This window comes from Salmo trutta, chromosome 11 (assembly GCF_901001165.1).
Source record: "Salmo trutta chromosome 11, fSalTru1.1, whole genome shotgun sequence".
Lineage (NCBI taxonomy): Eukaryota > Metazoa > Chordata > Actinopteri > Salmoniformes > Salmonidae > Salmo > Salmo trutta.
Genome location: NC_042967.1, coordinates 14,613,967 through 14,633,724, shown reverse-complemented (window position 1 = coordinate 14,633,724; position 19,758 = coordinate 14,613,967). Strand labels below are relative to the sequence as shown.

Below are 19,758 nucleotides of genomic sequence, written 5' to 3'. Positions count from 1 at the left end.
GTTTACAGCAAAGGAGGAGCAGAGTAGACAGCCTCCAGGCAGTACGTGCTTCACCAGAACCAGGTGTAGATTGTATTATCTGCCTTCCAGGAAGCATTCCCCTCACTTTGTGGGACAATATTTGAAATACTGATAGTCTGGATGAAGTTTCCCCATATGAAATTAACAATTGTCTGTCAATCAACTGAAATACTAATGGGTTAAGGCCGGATGAGGTCATCCTATATGAAATTACCCTAATGATGTGCCAATCAACTGAAAATGTGAGGCATGAAGGATGTGGTATTCTAATGAATCTGTGCGGTCCAATACTGTAAATTAAACAATATATATTGTATCTTACCAATATATATGTATCTTAACAACCAAGGAAAACAAGAAACAAACAAGGAAACAATGGTGCAGTTAATCAAAAACTGAAACTTTATGCAGATACCAGACACAAACAATGGCACTGTTCAAATTATGGGTTTAGATTTGGATGTCATTGTGACTGAAATTCAATATTGCAAAAGCTAATTATTTTCAATTCTTTCCCTAGTAATGCGATAGAAACTCCACATTCCAAATATTGAAGTACTGTAGTGTTTCTTTTAGCCCGCAATCCTAACTGATATGCTCAATAGGGAAACAGAGCACATCAATTTGGATTTCAGGCTATTTTCTCCTAGTCTATAATTTTACTAAAGCGCTTCACACCAAAACTGTGAAATTCATTAGAGCTATAAAGTGAAATACATTTATACATCTCATTCATCAAACACCAAAAGTTCCAAAGCGGAACCCAGATGGATGGTTAATATTTCTTATATCAACAATTACGGTCAAATGTCTCTATTCAGAATCAGTATGTCTTCACACAAAGAATTCACCTAGGTATAAGGCTAATGTAATATGTATACAACAAATAGGCAAAAATATGAGGAAACTTTTAAGTCTTTAAAATAACAGGCAGAAACCAGCCCTGTGGGTTTATAGAGGTACTTTAGTAGTTTAGTTGGTTTAAATGTGAAATGTTGGTTTAAAAAGTTCAGCTACCTCTTAAGTTAACACCACTATTGAAATTACATAAAAAGACTGTTGAAGTGAAATGGAAAATTCCTCTTATGTTTTCATCTATGAAACAGATTTAGTCAAAGTGTATAGTAAGTATTCACAAGTATTCCTACAAGCTGTACAGATTCATATATCATTTTATTTATTTCAATGTGGCTCATAAATTGATAAGTTACACAACAATCACACAGAGAAGCTGGATGTCAGGTCAGGACTTGACATAAAAGTTGCAAAAATATCTCTTTTACATCTTTTTCTATCATCAGCGAACGTTGCAGCATATTGCAGAGCAGTACTGTAGCTGAGGGGTCAAACTCATATTGGAAACAGTTCTGATAGAACACTGACTGAACGTATTGAACTGAACTGGTGCCAAGAGGGAGAGTGTATACACAGATAAATTGGGGGGGGGGGGGGGGGGGGGGTAATCGAGGAAGTTGAGCTTCAAGGACCCTTACAGGTCTTCAACTGGTGGTCTACAGTGCAGTTACCATGAAAGAGGCATCCGTTTGTCCAACTGCTTGGTGTCCGTACATCCGTCCGTCTTTGCCGTCCGTTATTTTCTCTAATTGCGCTCGTTCTTCAGAGTGACGACATTGTGTGGTAAAGTCGAAACTAAGCCTGGTTATTGAATCGATAACTGCATAGGCCTAACATGGCGCTACCGTAGCAGAAACAAAGAGGCTTGAAATGCATGAAGAAGTGTCTCTCTGGGCTGTTTATGTGGTAGAAGATGGCAGAGATGAACACACTGAGAAAGTCATTTCTTTGGAAGGGGAGGGGGGGGGGATCTTTGTCACCATCTTGTAATAAAATGATCTAGACATTAAAATGGATGACGCGATCGAGGGATGAAGGGAGGGGTGGAGTAAAGAAGAAGGTAGCATGGTGGGTTGGAGCGATAGAGAGAGCAATCCATCTAGTCCCATTCTTCCATTTTTCTAATAGTGTATTAGAACAACATGGCTAAGGCAGCAATGTCTTTGTTGCCTTTAGTCTGCCAGATTTCCATCCCTCTAGAACTCTCTAGTCATTGTTCTCTTCATCCTCCTCCTCCTCATCATCTTCGTCGTCATCTTCACCGAATTGGTCCCTGGCGTCTAGCTCATCTTCGTCTTCAATCTGTGAGGAGAGGGTCACATTCTAACTAGGGCACAGGGAGTACAGGGACAGTAGGGCTAGCTGGTTAGGACGACAAGTTATGTCCTCATTCAACTACTACACAGGCAGAATGACTTATCACAGCTCTCCAGGAAACCAGCCCTACATGTAACAATGAAATATTAAATATTAGCTTCATCTAAAACCTCACAACAGCCAACTAACCTAACATGATCTACCTCCACTAAAACCACAATAATAACCTAAACCTTTGAACCTCTGAGGCGGAGGATCTTCCTCTGTAGTTTGAAAACCCGGTCTAGATCTACAATAGGAACAGATGGTTTCTCCTACCGTCTCTCCCAGGTCTCTGAGACGTTGCTTGAGGTTGAGGATCTTCTGGTCCTGGTCGGCCAGCAGCATGAGGAGGTCGTCCTGCTCCTTCTTGGACTCCTGCACCTCCTGCTGCAGCTTGGTCTTCTCCGTCTGCTCGATGGCCACCGTGCTCTGGGCCGACGCCAACTGCTGCTCCAGCCCCGCATGGCCCTCCCTCAGGCCCCGACACTCCTCCTGGAGGGGGAGAAGAGAGCGAGGTGAGAGAGAGGTAGGACAGCTAACAAGGAAGGACATGGCTTCAACATGGCTGTCTGACCAAAAACAATAATTCAACAGCATCAGATGATGGTTTTTTTTTCTTCACTAGCATTAGAGAGAGGAAGGGGATGCCACATGCACGAAGGTCATACTTAAGATGTTGAATAATTGAGGTTTCACGTCTCAGCTCACATTTAGCTGGTAACAGTCACGAGTCAGTTACTAATGGGCTGATATCACAGGCAGCCAATTCTGATCTTTGTCTCACTAATTGGTCTTTTGACCAATCAGATCAGCTCTGAAAAAGATCTGATGTGATTGGTCAAAAGACCAATTAGTGGAAAAAAGATCAGAATTGGGTGTAAAGCAGCCCTGGAGTCAGGCTAACACGAGATGTTTATTCAGCGAGGTGAAACTTTCAGAATGTTGCAGATAGAAATGCAATGTAAGTATAGAGCTGAAATGACCCTCTAGTCTACAAAACAGACCATCAGGTTGTTCTATACCTCTCAAACTCAACTCTGGACCTTGAAAACAGCTCCACTGCATTTTTTCCATTGTTCCCCTCTAATCAGGGAGTGATTTAGACCTGGGACACCAGGTGGGTGTAATTAAGAGGTAGAACAGAAAAGCAGCAGGTTCAGGATCTTGTAGGGTAAGAGTTGAGTACCCCTGTTCAATACATTTGTATCTGAATGCTGCTCACTTCTGAACAGACAGCAGCTACCTACAGAGATGGGAGGTGGTGATAGTCCAGTACCTTAAGTCTCTCTGTCTCGGTGGTCTGAGCAGCCAGCCTGCTCTCCAGTTCAGATACTTTAACTGTGTCTGCCGAGCTCTCACTGCTGGAGGCCGGGGCCGAGGACTGATAGAGGGGGAAGTGAGAGCGATAGAGAGACTAGTTACCTCTCTGTACTAAGTGCAGTGGTCATAACATATACATTAATGCATACCAAAATGGAAAATATGGACCAAAGAACTTTCTGGGGGGGGTTGGAGTAAAGTGTGAAAGACCATGTTTGTATGTAACAGCCTTAAGACGTCTCAAGACACGGTGACGGCTGGGTCCGAGTTCTCACCACTGCCTCAGCTCTCCTGATGAGCTCCTGTCTCTCTGTCTGCAGCTGGCTGATCTCTGCACACTGAGACTGGACACGACTCCTCAACGACTCCACCTCCTGGTGGAAACAACCAGCAGTAACTCCATCATCAGTATAATCTCTCTATGTAACTATACTCATGTCTGTTCTACACATGTACTGTCTGTGGTTGGGTCTTACCCTGAGAAGATCTGTGTTGTCAGACCCTCCCGCTCCACCTTCTGCTGTCTGTGCTGCTGCCCCGCACCTCTACAAGACATCACAACCATTACAACTATTACAACAGGAAGTGGTCAACGGCTGAGACGTCCTATCTGAAAGGATAAAGCAGCACTCAGATATCATCAACCACCATTCAGATCTACTAACACACAAAAGATCATTAATCAGTCTGTCATTCTTCAGGTCCATCTTGTCCAATTCCAGTAACATCCATGATACATGACATTTATACAGAACTCTTATCCACACAGGGAGGGATAACCCAAAGACATTTTTCTGATATGTGATTCACCCCCCCAAACACACACCAGTGTGTTGATGAGTGAGTCCTTGTCACTGAGCTGTGTGTGTTGTAGTGTGTGTTGTCTGCGGAGCTCCTCCACCTCCTCTCTGAGCTGGCTCAGCTCCTCTGAATGGAGCCCGTTAACGTGAGCTCCCTCTCCCTGGCTGGAGGACAGACCCTGGTTGGAGGACAGACCCTGGCTGTCTTTACCTGGACACAACACACAGTCATTATCACATCTACAATCCTATTTATAAATCAACAAGTGCAGTCGCAACGAGTCTGCATCAGTAATACGTCTCAGTTTCCACTACCATTATAGACTGTGTCAATTCCATGTGCCACTATGAACAATTCCATGTGCCTAACCCTCCCCCCAATCATTAGCAATTTAGCCAAGCCCAATGTTGCTCTCTTGTTTTCCAATGGATTGAGGTGCCATTTTTTGCTGTGTAATACCAGGTTATCCTACAGTACCTAGTTTCAGCTTGAGGATGTTGTACTGGTCTTTGTGTTGCTGGATCTGGGACTGCTGCTGTGTGATCTGGTTGTGCATCTGTTCACTGTTCAGAGACAGGGTGGAAACCTGCTCCCTCAGCTCCTGGATCTGGGTGTCCTGGTTGAGAGATGACAGACACTTCTTTAATGACAAGAGACATTGGCCAAAACACACAACTAGACCTTTCAGGGTAACGGGATAGGTCCGTTGAATATTGTATGAAATGGGTTGTGTGGTTGTGGCCCGGCGAGTGTACCTTCTTACTGTAATAGTTTTCCATTAAAATGAACAAAAATAGCTTTTTAGCAACAAAAAAAACTATTTCTCAAGCAAGAATTTAGCGAGGACTGTCTGGGAGTAGTCCGAGTGTGGTTTGGAAAACTGAAAACTAGCCGTTATTGGCAGAGAGGTTTGGAACTCTTTGTTATTGGTCTATTAAACAATATAAGTTACCGCCTGGTGATGTCACCAGGCAAGCCAAAACTACCACCCATGCAAAGCTGCTGATTAGAAGGTCCTGTGCAGACTGCATTTTCAACCGGAAACAACACTGATCAAATGTTTTCACACTTTTACAGTGTTAGTTTCATCAGCTGTTGTAAAATATGATATAAAACACAGGGGGAAAAAATGCAAGCAGCCTTTAACTGAGTGTAGAGGGTGTATATAAACTTGTGATGCTTGAAAGCATGGCGAGTTGGTTTCTGATGCGTGTGTGTGTGTGTGTGTGTATGTGTGTGTGTGTGTAGAAAGCCAGTATGTGGGTTTGCGGACAGACTAGAATGAAAGGCGGCAGGTGTGTCGGACAGAAAATATCTGTAGGGTTCAAAAAGTACTCGCACTCAAAACCATGACAAGGAATAACCCAAGGAGGGGTTATAGTAGGATTCATTTAATCCATGCTCAAAAGAATACAAAACGTTAAAGTGCAAAGAGCTAATGAAGATTTTAGAACAGAAACAGGGCATACGTTTCAGCCTTACGCCTAATAGTGTGAGGCCAGTTACCTGATCTCTGATGAGATCTTTGTACTGGATGACGATGCTGTCGTGTTGCTCCAGAGTCTTCTTCACCTCCTCCTCCTTCTTCTCCTCCTCGCTCGTCTTGTGGACTGCTTTCGTTATCACGCCTGTGGACGGACACACACACAATTAACAGTGGTAAAACCACCCAAGAGAAGAGAAAAGAAGACACCAACACAAACAGAGTTTTGATTTGTGGTTCTGGTTGTACTTGGCTTAGGGTCAAAACAAAGTTTATTGGTTGCGTACACTGACTTGAAGATGTTATCGCAGGTGCATTGAAATGCTTGAGGTTGTGGTTGTATTTCGGTTAGGTTATGGTTAAATGGAGGTTACTTTTGCCAACCTTCCAGTTCTTTGACCAGCTTGGTGAACTCGTGGTCGAACAGCATCTGTTCAGGGGAGGGGAAGACGGGCTGGGGCTTCTGTGCAGCGCGGGAGTACAGCTCGTGTTTAGTGACGAAGCCCAGCTTCTCCACAAAGTTCTCCTTCCCAATGCGCTTCTCGATCAGCTGCTTCAGCTTCTCTCTGGGGGAGGACAAGACAGGCAGGGTTAGCATGAAGGGAAGGAAATGGGGGATACCTAGTCAGTTGCACAACTGAACGCATTCAACAGACATGCGTCTTCCGCATTTAACCCAACCCCTCTGAATCTGGCAGCTCATAGTTGTTGTTCTCATTGTAGCGGCATCGGTGTGTGCTGTAACTGCTGGTGTAGGGTGAAGAGGTGTAGAAAGGCTGTGTGTATGAGACAACCAGGCTCAAATAGGGTTTTGACTTTTGGAGCTATTATAATATTGGTTCCAAGTTCAATCAAACAAGCATTTGAAAATACTATTTGAACCCAGGCCTAGTATGAGAGGGTACGCATTAATATTTGGGTAGCAGATGTCATACTTGATGTAGTTCTAACTGCGGTTATGAGAGTGAAAGAGGATGCATTAGTATGAGGGTTAGAACGTTCTACTTGGTGTAGTTATGAGGGTCGTAGTTAGCTATAACTACACCAAGTAGTACAAGGGTCACAGTTAGATGTCCTACTTGGCGTAGTTATTATGAGGGTCGTAGTTAGATGTCCTACTTGGTGTAGTTATTATGAGGGTCGTAGTTAGATGTCCTACTTGGCATAGTTATTATGAGGGTCGTAGTTAGATGTCCTACTTGGTGTAGTTATTATGAGGGTCGTAGTTAGATGTCCTACTTGGCATAGTTATTATGAGGGTCGCAGTTAGATGTCCTACTTGGTGTAGTTCTCCAGAGAGTTGTCGTTGTAGTAGATGCAGATACCCAGTAGGAGGGCACACAGGCCCTGCACCAGCCTCTCATCCTCCCCCAGGTTCTCGGAGATCTGACCTGTCAGCTACAGGGCACCAGGGGTCAAGGGTCACAGCAACATAGAGGATTTAATGGCAACAAGGCCTTTCTCAAGACAATTTACTGAAACAATGCACTCGTGCATACATTGGCATCCCCCGTGTAGCGTTGATCTCTCTTATTCTCTTAGCAACACAAGACATAGGGCCTCACAAACATCCATGCAATAATGTATGCAATATCCAACACTATCCTGTATGTGGTGAAGGAACACAGAGAGGAGTTGGTTATAGGACAGACTGCACTAACAGGCTAATAGTAGATATTCCAGCCATCTGAGTAAAAGGAAGTGCAATAGAACAGTGATGTGGAGCTAGTTGGTTTGTTGAAGGAGGATACGAAGGGGACGTTCTCCTGGTTGTGCAGGAAGTGTGTGACGGCGATGGGACAGTTACTGATCCAGGTACACAGCAGCATGAGTAGACCGACCCGCGTCTGCACTTTACTGCCCTGTGGATGAGACGCACACACACACACAAAGTCTTAAGAAACACACTCACAAATATAGCGCTGTAACATCAGCATAGGGGTGAGTAAAAGGCATTGAACATGAACATTGTGTACAGAGCCTGTTGATGGCCTGGGATCCAGGACTTTAACCACTCAGCAAAACACGACTCATGTAAGGTTTAGTCTCGTGCCGGACCACATCCTGGTCTCTGTCAGAACAGAACTCCTCCTCAACATGGAGAGTAAATTCATTTAGCTGGGTTCAATTCAAACGTCTGTCCCCCCACATTATAATGAGGGATGTCTTATTTTTCCTGTTTAAGACAACTTGTCATTGAGTCTCCTTTTGTCCAATTAATCAGTCTCCTGAATATCTCCGGACGACACGTTTGATTTAAACCAACCAAATAAAACAGCATTTTAAGGGCCAACAAAATTAACTGATATTTCTAAACTATTCCCAACAGACATTTAAGGTTGAATAGGAACTTTATAATATAACTTGATGTCACGGACACTGAAATTAGGAACATTGTGTGCTGGTAGCTACAATAAAAATGCAATTTTGTTGGCACATGGTCAACTTTTGAATTGTATTTTTCCCTTTTGAGTTCTGTTGGGAAAAACAACATTGTATCTAGCAGTTACGCAGGAAATACCATGTTATAAATGTTTCAAGAGTACCACGTTAGTGACTTCAATGCAGACCGTTAGTAATTCATTAAAGTTATTCAAATACAACAAAAGGAACAAAATCTAAAAATGAACATTATTAATAAACCAGGGTTAGGTTAGGTCAACCATGCAGTGAATATCATAGGATGACCCGAGTTAGTTCAGATCCTGTTAAAAAAAATACTTTTTCAGGACCCTTAAGTGTTCAACAATATGTTACTATAGCAACGGCCTTGGTTACCATCACTACCTGCACCACAAAAGGATGATGCGACTCCTCTGCAGCTTAGCTAAGCAGGTGATACAACAGGACTGATGAAAATGTTACTGCATGGAAGGAATATAATAGCATATTGGCACATTCGTCATCCTCTACACAATCCACAAGAGCCCAAATATGACTACTTAGACATTCACATACAAAAATAACTAAGATATCAAGCTAACGCACGGCTGCTAAATGTAGCTGACAACACATGCAAAGCTAAAGCCTCTGTGTAGTGAGTCTTTAGGAGTGGCGACCACAAAAGAGAAACGGATAATAATGATAATAAAGTGGCTTTACAGTATCCATGCATGGTCATGGGAATAAGAAAAAAGGTTGTTGGCGTAATGATATGCAGTGAGTGATGGGTACTATTAAGTTACCGCACGTAAACTGCATAGTTCAGGCATGTTTGTGTGCCGAAAGACACCATATTCCCTATATAGTGCACTACTTTTGACCAGAGCCCTGGGCTGTGTACTATAAAAGGAAAAGCGTGCCATTTGGGAGGCAATGCAGACCTCTCCTGTTGTGAGGGCGATGAAGGGTGTGAGAAAGGAAAGAGGGTTCATTCCAAATGGAGGTCAGTAAGTGACAATAAATAGTAAGGATGACATGGCATACTATCAAACCATAAGTAAATCACCTTTTCAGATTTCGCCTCCAATGGTGACGTAATGCAAAAAACACCAAATGTTTGAGAAAGGGGGGCAGGAGGAGAAAAAAGGGGGAACACAAATGATCACAATAGTTAATTGGAGAATCTTTGGCCCCGGGTGAAACGGTAAGTTTTATAACGGATAGTGCTGCCACCTAGAGTACAGGAGGAGAAACACCAGTGGTGAAAATAATAATGTCAGTAACCCCTCTCACAACAGATCAATAGAGGAACAGACAGAGTTCCGCAGTGGTTGCTGCATCCTTCCAGGACAGTCAAGTCCCCATAGAACGGACACAGCAAGGGGGTCAAGAGTCAAAGCACAGGCTTATGGGAGTTGGGGGGGGGGGTCAGTACCAATATAGAACTCGACAAACAGGTGAGATAGGCAAACACAAAGAGGGCTGAGGCACGAAAACAAAACAGGAAAGCCAAAACATAACCCCCAACGTAAGGAACATATAGAAGGATCCTGCTGATGCCAAAGCCAAACCATGACAGACATGTGCTGCCCACACCCCAGATACTCACCCTCCGGTTGATCTTATCCCCCTGCAAAACCACAACAACCTTCCTTACGTGACACTTGGCAACTTCACACACACAAACAACAGGGTTACTGTCTGAGAACCACACCCCACTACTGTGGTCGGGTCCCAAATGACAGCCTATTCAAAGGTAGTGCACTGTAAAGGAAATAGGGTGCCATTTGGGAGCCATACCATGACAAAGGTGACCTGAAAACCTGGAGTGACAAATGATCAACTATTTGAATCTAAGGCAATATTTTCAACCAGACAGAGACACTTTTCAACCAGACAGAGACACCTTTCAACCAGACAGAGACACCTTTCAAATCACCCCTCTGTTGCTTATGTTTCACTAATAAGACTTTCAAAATGGCACTTTTAGTTTTCAAACTAATATTTATTGATCAGCTACACCTACAACTCTCCCGCTATGGTGCTAACCCTTTGGTCCAGTCTGACCGCTCCCCCCACGTAGCATGTTAGCCTGTCTAGCTGTCTATGTGGTGTACCTGTGAGAGGATGTTGGTGCACTGCTGCAGCAGGGAGACGGGGGGCTTGCCCAGGCTGGTGGCCAGCTGCACCCGGAGGAGCTGCTCTTTCTGGGTCAGGTTGTCCTGCAGGGCGTGGGCCAGGGCCACTGCAGCACACCAGTTAGACAGGGAGTCAGCTGAGAACAGGCCCCCGCACAACAGCTGGCCCGCCGAGATAGAGTTGGCTGGGGAGGGAGAGAGAGAGCCGGAGGGAGGGGGAATTAAATAATAGATATATGTAGATTATTTATGCCTCCGTTCCACTATATTTTTCCCGCTAGAGAATAATAAGCAAATAACCTACAGTATATTAGTCATAAGTAACATTTTATTATATGCCATCTACAGCTGTACAGTGTGGTCATAGCTTTGTAATAACAACACATTCAGTGTGGAGGTTCAGTGCAACTGAACTGACCGTCGATGGTGGAGGGCAGTAGGGTGGCTACGATCTCTCCCTGGCCCTTCTGGTTCTTGTAGAGAAAACACTGGAAGCAGTAGAGAACGGCACAACGCAGCACGAACGGCTGCCTCTCGTTGACCATGGACATCAGCAGCACCACTATGGCAGGTCTGGAATCAGGGGATAACAGTTTTTAGAGATGACCTTCACTCTGTGGCTGTGCTATAACTGATTACAGTCCTCTGTCTGGGGGAACTCACCTTGGGGGGTTGGAGGGAGCGTTGACAGATGCAAAGTAGTCCTGGTTGATCTGTGAGCCGCGGATCACCTCCGATACAGTGTTGATGGTCTGAGAGGAGAAAGAAAACTTGACATAGTGGTACAAAGCACGCATCAGTATGAACAACAGTAATCACTGATCTAACACAATGAGTAGAAAGAAAAGCCTTTTTGGTCCACTCCAACAGTCCTCTCCTACGTTACCTCAGTGAGTATGTCAGCAGGCACGCCAGTGGCCATGAGGATGGTGCAGAGCTGCTGCAGCAGGCCACACTGGTACATTGACTTCTGACAACTACTGGTGGCTCCAGGAGAGTTGACCGGGGAGACCATGACTCGCACCAACTGGACCAGAGAAGAGATGGAGAGATGAGACACAGTGCTACGGTCAACATACTCTACACCCCAACCGCCCCAAATCCTGGCCATGCGTGGCACAGTGAACTGCACAGACCATCACACTGCTCTGTCAACTGCTCAGGGCTCAAAACTCCCCTTCTCCCTGAATTAAACGTACCATCAGGACTGTGGTGTGCTGCGTCCTACCTGCAGCATGAGGTGGAGGTTGGTGACCTTCTGGGCAGACCAGCCAGAGTTGTCGTCTCCCACCTCGAACCAGGGCTTCATCCTCTGGATGTAGGAGCCCTCCTTGAAGAAGTTCTGGTTGGAGCTGTTGTTCTTCAGCAGGTTGACGAGCAGCAGGAGACAGTCCTCCACAACGATACCTGGACAGAGAGAAGGTGGAGGGTGGATTTCTGTCAAGAAATGTATGAAGATTTTTGATTTCATCACATAAAATTGTATTTATTAAGAAACGGATTCATTGCCAATTTTCTAGAGTGCAAGTATGGAGGGTGGACGTTGGCTGAAATATGTAATTTTAAATCAAATGTAATCTATTAAGAAATGGATTCATTGATTGCCAATTAGCTTGAGTGTATATATGGCAGTACTCCTCCACTCGACTTTACCTCCATCACTGCTGCCCTCCTCTGTTATGATATCTAGGAGACGCTCGAAAGCGTTCTCAAACGCCACGATCTTCTGGATGGCCGCGTTGCCTTTGGTCAGCTGCTGCAGCAACAGCAGACCCTGAGGAAATACGATCAAAGTAGCTCTGATGTAGTGATCACATATCCAGAGAAACAACAAGCCCAGGTATAAGACCAGCTCGTATGATTTTGGGACGGTTCGAAGACTTCATCTGTGTCTGGGAAACCGGCCCAATGTCTTGTATCAGCAGAAAGGTAAACTAGCAGACTAGCTTGTTCCTGTGGCTTTACGGTCTTACTACTGAAGACTATCTGAAGCAGCAATCAGTAGTACTCACATCATTACGGATGACTTCTCTGGAGTCAGCTAATAGGTCCATCAGTCTAGAAACACCTGCAGGGGAGAGAGACGGACCATTAACAACATACAACTCAGAGACCAGCCAGGCAAATCAGTCAGAAAATAACTCCACTAATGGTCAGGTACGCTAATTAGTCATATACTCTAGGGAAAGAAATAGACAAGACTAACACGTCTTGTCATACTACTTCACCAGTGAGAGAGAAAAAAGATTTTGAGAGGATAAATCAAATCACAACAGCTCATTTTGGGTCAGTTGTTGGTGTGGGCTGATGTCAGACAATTCAGCAGCAGCTGATTCCAGGTCATTTGTTAGAGGACTCACCCATTGGGCTGACCAGGATGACGCCCTGGACCTGGTTACACTGGTTCTTCAACAGAGCGGTGAGCAGCTTCACTCCGGGCCACCGCACGTGGAAGTCAAACTCCTGAAACAGGCAGGGAGTCAGTGTCACAGGCATGGTGGGAAATCAATTACATCCTTGTAATCCTGTATATAAGCAGTGCCGATTTTAGGCTTATGCTTAAATCTGAAACAAGCTGGTCTGAAAACCACCACGCACAATGGGTCTCCAGGTCTAGTTAACACTGAGACCATGGGTTAGAGACTACTAGCTTTCATAAAAGACACAAAGTAGATGTTTGGGTCTCTGGTCTGTTTACCTCTAACAGAGTCAGTAGAAGTGTCACGTTCTCAGAGTCGGCGAGGAACTTGTCAGTGAACAGGACTCCCAGGTCTTCTTCCTGCTTCTGGGCGTTCTCATCTGAAAAGGTCAAAGGTCACAAGGTTTAAAGACCTCTGGGTGTGCCATGTTAGGCGGGAAGTAGCCCCGAGACATGGCTACTATACATAGGCAAGGCTGGAGGGAGCCATAGAATAATGCTTGTTCACAGAGATCAATCTCACCTAGGCACTACACCGATGTTTTGATCTAGAAATTACTTGAGCCCGAGTATGAATAGATCTTTATTAAGGAATGATTCGTGAATCTATGCAATACCTAGTTCAGACTGACCCTCATGAATAGGACCAGGAGTTTGTCCTCCTGACCATGTGACCTGGCAGGAAAAACTCCAGGTCCTTATGCTACTCATGAACAGGCTTCAGAGAAAGACAGACAGGGGGAGAGATGGAGGGGGTAATTGGGATAGGGGTGTTGATGGTTGGGGGTTGAGGTAGGCTAGCACCATAGGGAGATAGGGGGAGAGGAGTTAGCGAGAGGGGAGGTGGTAGGGCACGGTGAATTGGTTCACATCCAGTCTAAAAGCACACAAAAGTACTGGAGCATCGTATTATAGACAACACACTCAATCATCTAGGGTTCTACGCTAAATATAATATTTCACATCAAGAACAACCAGAAAATGAGACGTTCTGTAATACCAGAATAACCTCACCACATTGAACATGGTTTAAAATGTACAACTGTGAGGAAGAGGATGCTTTCGGAATCTAACATTCTTCTTTTGGAATCAAAACCTCTTCGTCCCAACATCCTGTGCAGAGTGATGTGCGTTTGACTAGATATGCTAATTGTGAGGAAAACAAGAAGAGCAATGGGAAGAGAAACACTGCAGGACAGGAGAGAGGCTGAGGTAGGAGTGGTATTAGTGACATGTTACTACCACCCAGTCATTACTGTATTAAACCATACTTCCCATTCCAACACGTTTTAGTGAGGTTAGTTCAGTTGACTAGTAAGAGTCACCACACCGTGAGGTTTCTGTGGGCTAGTTAGTCTACAGTACTAGTACTGACCAGACACAGGCACGTTCTTATGCTTCCCTGAGAGAGGGGGTGCGGCCGCCATGTCTGTAAGAAGGGGGGAGTGCAAGAGATTTAAGCCCCATCCAAGTCAGACGATTCGACTCGTACACAATACAAATATAGCCCCAGTGTTTGTTAATAGGTTCTGCCAAAGCACTGCATTTCAGAATAACAACCTACTGTGCACCACAGGAGAGCTAGAAATCAAAACAACCCGCGGAGAAGAACGATGCATATCATTTACAAGAAGCGTCGCTAGTGGTTGGGGGGGGGGGCGTCATGCACAAACAAGAGTTTTACCTTCAGATTCGTCTGTAGAGTTATAACATGGAAGAGAAGAGAGAGATGACAATCTTTACATACATTGCAATTAACATCGAGAGAGAGAGAGAGAGAGAGAGAGAGAAATGGGGCGAGTGTGGAAGAGGACGACAGGGTCCATTTTGATTTGAAGTCCAATTAATTGACAGTAATTGAACTCAATTTCACATGCTATGGTTACTAGGCCAGTGCTTGCTTGTTGTCATTCAAAAGCATTTTTCCCAAAAAGGAAGAGTGTTTTTGAACATGCAGTTAAAAATAGAGGCTCTGCTCTATGACAAAATACTAAATTATTGACAGTTCTGGGGCCTGTTCACAGCCCTCTGTAAAAGAGGACTAGGTTTTTAACACCTAAACACCTTGTTCCTCCTCTTCATCGTTGCAGATGATATTATAGAGTGTGTCCAAAGCGTAGCCAAGGATTTCAGAGTCCGACCTGCAGAAAATGGGAGGGGTCGGATGTCAACACAACAAGCACTGCTTTCATCCCCTAAGTCCCTGAAATATTAAGTACTCTTAGCCATGACTGAGCACCATACAAAACGCTCGCCTTAAATCACCCCACCACACGTTTACAATGTGCTAACGAGGAGCATAGGGCAAGGGATAAGTATAAAGCTCTTAATCATAAACACACACACAAAACATACCTGTCAGTTTGCAGTATGTGAACCAGGTGGTCCATAGCCTGAGTGCCAACTTCCAAGCGATATTTCTACAAATCAAAACCAACAGTCAAGTCAGGAGAACAGTAAGTGATTGTTTCCCCCTAGGCAGCGCATGGACCAGAGAGGATATGACCTTTGCTTTAACTCAAAGCTATGCCTGTTTTGCCCCAGTGCTCCCCCTAACTGTTGATATACCGCCCGTGTCTGCATGAACAACACACGTTTTAGCTCCACACATGACCTTAGGCAGAAGTATAATACATTCTGAAAGCAGAGTTAAATAACAGAACATGATGTGATAAGACAAACCCGTGTGATTAGTTACCCCTCAACGTTGAGTAGAACCTACTGGGGACAAACAGAGCTAATGCAATTCAACAACTCCCAGCTCTAGCTGGTCTGTTTCTCTGGCTAGCGTTGTTTTTCCCTGGTCTGTGTCTGTCTGTGTGTGTGTGTGTGACCCCATGCCCCTAAACCCCTTATTCATGCCTGATAAACTCATTACTCGTGGTTGACGAGGCAGCTAGTGGCCAGTCAGTCAGTTATGGCCTAGAGGTCTCTAGACCTTTAATACAGTAGAGTAGGGACTGAGGGAAGGAGTCAGGTTTTCAGCAAGGCTGCATGTCAATAATTGTCTTCTTTTCCTCAACATTGCTTTTTTTAAGAGAACTGGAGCAGTGAACGCACGGAGCCAACCAATAGGTACCCTCCTTATTCATGGGTTGCACATTGTCACAATACCGTTTGGAACGTTCGTTTTAAATTTGACCCCAAAAAAAGTCATTAGCCCCCGTTCAGAAAGACAACCATCTGTCAGACATCAATATGCTGCGGCATCTGTAGAATGTTGATAACAATGGCAACGATGCGACCAAGTGACAGAGGTGCAACCCATGAATTCCTACATTACCTTTCCCCAGTCTGTCTTTCCTGAACAGTGTATGGAGGAAAGGTGGCGAAATAATGAGGTGATTTAAGAGGATTGAGACTGAGCCCATCCCAGACTGTTTAGATAGAGCCTGAGGATGTGTACGCATGAGGATGTGTACGCAGAGTGAGGGGTGATAAGGGGATGTGTCCCTGCTCACAAGATAACGAACATCAAAAGAGAACTCCAGCGATGTTCACTTAAAACAATGCACAGGAGAAAAGCTAATATTTAGATAAGGCCTAGGCTCATCATAATCGGACTCTGCAGCCTCAATGCTTTAACATGCATTTATCAATAATGAGTAACAATTGTCAGTGTAACAATGGTACAATCATGACAACAATGGTGCATCAGCGTAACAGTGGTGTAACTATAGAGATTAGTGTAATGCAATTGTCCCCTACCTTTGAGAGCGATTTAAGGGCTCGGACAGCATCCCTGCGGTCCTCCAGGAGTGTGGAGGAGGCCACGCGGTCACACAGCTTATGGATCTGTGGTACAATCAAAATAATTCATGGTTAACACAACATGTTAAGGGAAAGGATCTACAGCTGCACCATGGAGAGCATCCTGACTGGTTGCAACACCGCCTGGTATGGCAACTGCTCGGCCTCTGACTGCAAGGCACTACAGAGGGTAGTGCGAAAGGCCCAGTACATCACTGGGGCCAAGCTTCCTGCCATCCAGGACCTCTATACCAGGTGGTGTCACAGGAAGGCCCTAAAAATTGTCAGACTCCACTCCAGCCACCTAAGTCATAGACTGTTCTACTGCACGGCAAGCGGTACTGATGCACCAAGTCTGGAACCAACAGGACCCTGCCCAGCTTCAACCCTCAAACCATTAGACTTCTAAATAGTTAACCAATAGCTACCAGGACTATCTGCATTGACCCCTTTTTGCACTAACTTTTTTGACTCATCACACTAACTGCCATCCGATTACCTAGTCACTTTATTCCTAGGTATATGTACATATCTACCTTAATTACCTCGTACCCCTGCACATCAACTCGGTACAGGTACCCCGTGTATAGAGCCAAGTTATCGCTACTCATTGTGTATCAATTATTACATGTTACTGCTTTTTTATTATTTTCTTTCTCTCTGTATTGTTGGGAAGGGTCCGTAAGTAAGCACTTCACTGTTAGTCTACACCTGTTGTTTACGAAGAATGTGACAAATAACATTTGATTTGGCTGAACTTCGATTGAACACATTGTCCTGAATCGGCAGTGGATGTAAGCCTATGTATCAGTACATGGTTGCAGGGGGTGGTAGGTAGCCTAGTGGTTAAGAGCGTTTTTTTGCCAGCAAGGTGGAAAAATCAGCCGTTCTGACCTTAAGCAAGGCAGTTAACTCCCAACAACTGCTACTCTGCTGCCGATGACGTGGATGTCGACTATGCCAGCCCCCTGCACTTCTCTGATTCAGAGTAGTTGGGTTAAATGAATGGATTCACTTGTGCAACTGACTAGGTATCCCCTATCAAATTGTATTAGTCACATGCGCCGAATACAACAGGTATTTGTATTCGGTGAAATGCTTAAAATCAGCCCTGTTGATGTGAATGGGGGTGTGCTCGGCCCTTCGTTTCCTGTAGTCCACGATCAGCTCCTTTGTCTTGCTGGCGTTGAGGGAGAGGTTGTGGTCCTGGCACCACACTGCTGGGTTTTTGACCTCCTCCCTATAGGCTCCCTCCCTCCTTCTCTACTGCACCTGTTGTCTCAACCGCAATGCTCGGCTATGAAAAGCCAACTGGCATTTACTCATGAGGTGCTGACTTGTTAGACCCTCTACAACCACTGTGATTATTATGTGACCCTGCTGGTCATCTATGAACATCTTGTAGAACATTCTGGTCTTAATGGCCATGTGCTCTTATAATCTCCACCCGCCACCGCGAGAAGAAGACTGGCCAACCCTCAGAGCCTGGTACCTCAAGGTTTCTACCTAGGTTCCTGCCTTTCTAGGGAGTTTTTTCTTTCCACCGTGCTTCTACATCTGCATTGGTTGCTCTTTGGGGTTTTAGGCTGGGTATCTGTATAAGCCCTTAGTGAAATCTGCTTCTGTAAAAAGGGCTTTAAAAATAAATGTTATTGATTGATTGATTACAGAGATTACAGAGATTTATATGTATTTTGGTTTGTGAACTGCAATCCAAGTAGCCATATAGTCTCTCCCAGATGACAGTATTTACATTTACATTTAAGTCATTTAGCAGACGCTCTTACAGTTGGATGGATGCAAAGCATGTAAACTATCACATACGAAGACATCTGCTCATTTAGTGGAAGCCGGTCATGTCAAGCGTTTTCTTCCCAAAAACGCTGATAGATCAAGAATATGAGCAGGCTACACACGTTCAATTGTTCAATTGTTATCCTGTGCCAATTAGGCTAAGCAGCTTAGCTAGCTAGCGCTGCAGAAATGTTTGCGTCAATCACTGTATTGATTGACACATTGTCTCTGTGCTCGTGAAACTGGTCGTATAGTGCACTGTTACAAGGCCTACACCGGTCTTTCAGCCTGGAAAACGTGAAAGTTAACTCTTTTGCGTGTCTGGCAACTATTAGCTACACACACACTTGTCCTAAGTTTCGGTCCACCAGGTTGTGTGCGTTTGTGACATTAGCTAACTTGTTAGCCTAGCATGCTAGACGAGTTTCGTTTCTCACCGTCTCCGCTCCAGTCGGCTGTGGCCCCGCGGGTTGTCCACCCATCACTCCCCTGAAGAAATTCATTGTCATCGACGTCCTCTTGGGGATTTGTTCGCAATTCCAACAGTCTTAAAGAAACTTTGAAATGGTTTCTGCCGTGATGGGTCTTGAGTAATAATGTAAAAGCGCCTAAATGTTGATTTGTACACTGTACACAACCTATTGGACCGACCCCGGAAATTGAGTGACATTTAGCCAATGCGCAAGCGTCGAGACGTGGCGCTACGTGGCTGATCAGAGGACAAGTGCCTAATTTTTTAAAGGAAAATGAGATTCCACCACACCGCCACTTATGTAAAATGTGTGTATTCGATATACGATTATTTTCAAAACATTCACATAAATTAAAAGAAAGATACGTAAAGAAACAAATAAGGTATCAAACATGCCCTTCTTTCCATGCAAAAAAAATCACAAATCAAGAAAAGAGAAGATTCATGCACCTGTATTTTTTTCTTCTGTGTTCATTTTTGAACATAATGATCTACTTATATAACTGGTGAAGCCTGCTTATATTATCTGCTTATATAATTTCCATTTAACCTAGATGCTGTCCACAATAGGGACCAGCTGAACAGTGGGACCTGTTTGGTATGCAACCCATGTTGCATCTGATGGCCTTTCTCTCTCAGACACTCTCTCTTTCTCTCACATGTCAGAGACAGAGACTGAGATAGAGTTAACCTTTATATTTTGATAAATTGCCCCAAACCAGACCCTACTTATCACAATCTCTTTTGCACAAAATAATGATGGAACTGTCTGGTAGCTATGAGTTTGAGTCAGGTGTTATTGTACTCTGAGGGTAATTATAACATGCTAATACACATCTGTTCCAGCCAGACACTTGGATAAAAAAATCTAAATGTGCAGAAATGTGTGTATTTTATCTATATATACACGATTATTTTCAAAACATTCACATTAATTAAAAGACAGATACGTAAAGAAACAAAT

General features: G+C 44.4%; 1 protein-coding gene across 8 annotated transcripts; it reads right to left on the bottom strand.

Annotated features, from left to right (window-relative positions):
• Nucleotides 1–400: 400 nt before the first annotated feature.
• On the bottom strand, nucleotides 401–19,002 carry LOC115202273 (general vesicular transport factor p115). Of its 8 annotated transcripts, XM_029766302.1 has the most exons (28): nucleotides 18,760–19,002; nucleotides 16,487–16,573; nucleotides 15,134–15,198; nucleotides 14,843–14,919; nucleotides 14,463–14,474; nucleotides 14,154–14,207; nucleotides 13,058–13,158; nucleotides 12,720–12,822; nucleotides 12,372–12,427; nucleotides 12,013–12,133; nucleotides 11,588–11,766; nucleotides 11,246–11,386; nucleotides 11,023–11,111; nucleotides 10,778–10,932; nucleotides 10,339–10,544; nucleotides 9,831–9,851; nucleotides 9,288–9,302; nucleotides 7,591–7,701; nucleotides 7,119–7,237; nucleotides 6,224–6,405; nucleotides 5,863–5,984; nucleotides 4,834–4,972; nucleotides 4,382–4,566; nucleotides 4,032–4,100; nucleotides 3,831–3,929; nucleotides 3,512–3,616; nucleotides 2,512–2,727; nucleotides 401–2,178 (listed from the first exon to the last, which is right to left on the bottom strand). In XM_029766302.1, exons 1-28 carry the CDS (start codon nucleotides 18,829–18,831, stop codon nucleotides 2,083–2,085), a joined length of 2,997 nt encoding a protein of 998 aa, XP_029622162.1. In that variant the 5' UTR covers nucleotides 18,832–19,002; the 3' UTR covers nucleotides 401–2,082. The 8 variants fall into 8 exon arrangements, with proteins under 8 accessions (XP_029622162.1, XP_029622164.1, XP_029622166.1 ...); XM_029766304.1 differs by lacking the exon at nucleotides 9,288–9,302; XM_029766306.1 differs by lacking the exon at nucleotides 14,154–14,207.
• Nucleotides 19,003–19,758: the final 756 nt, after the last annotated feature.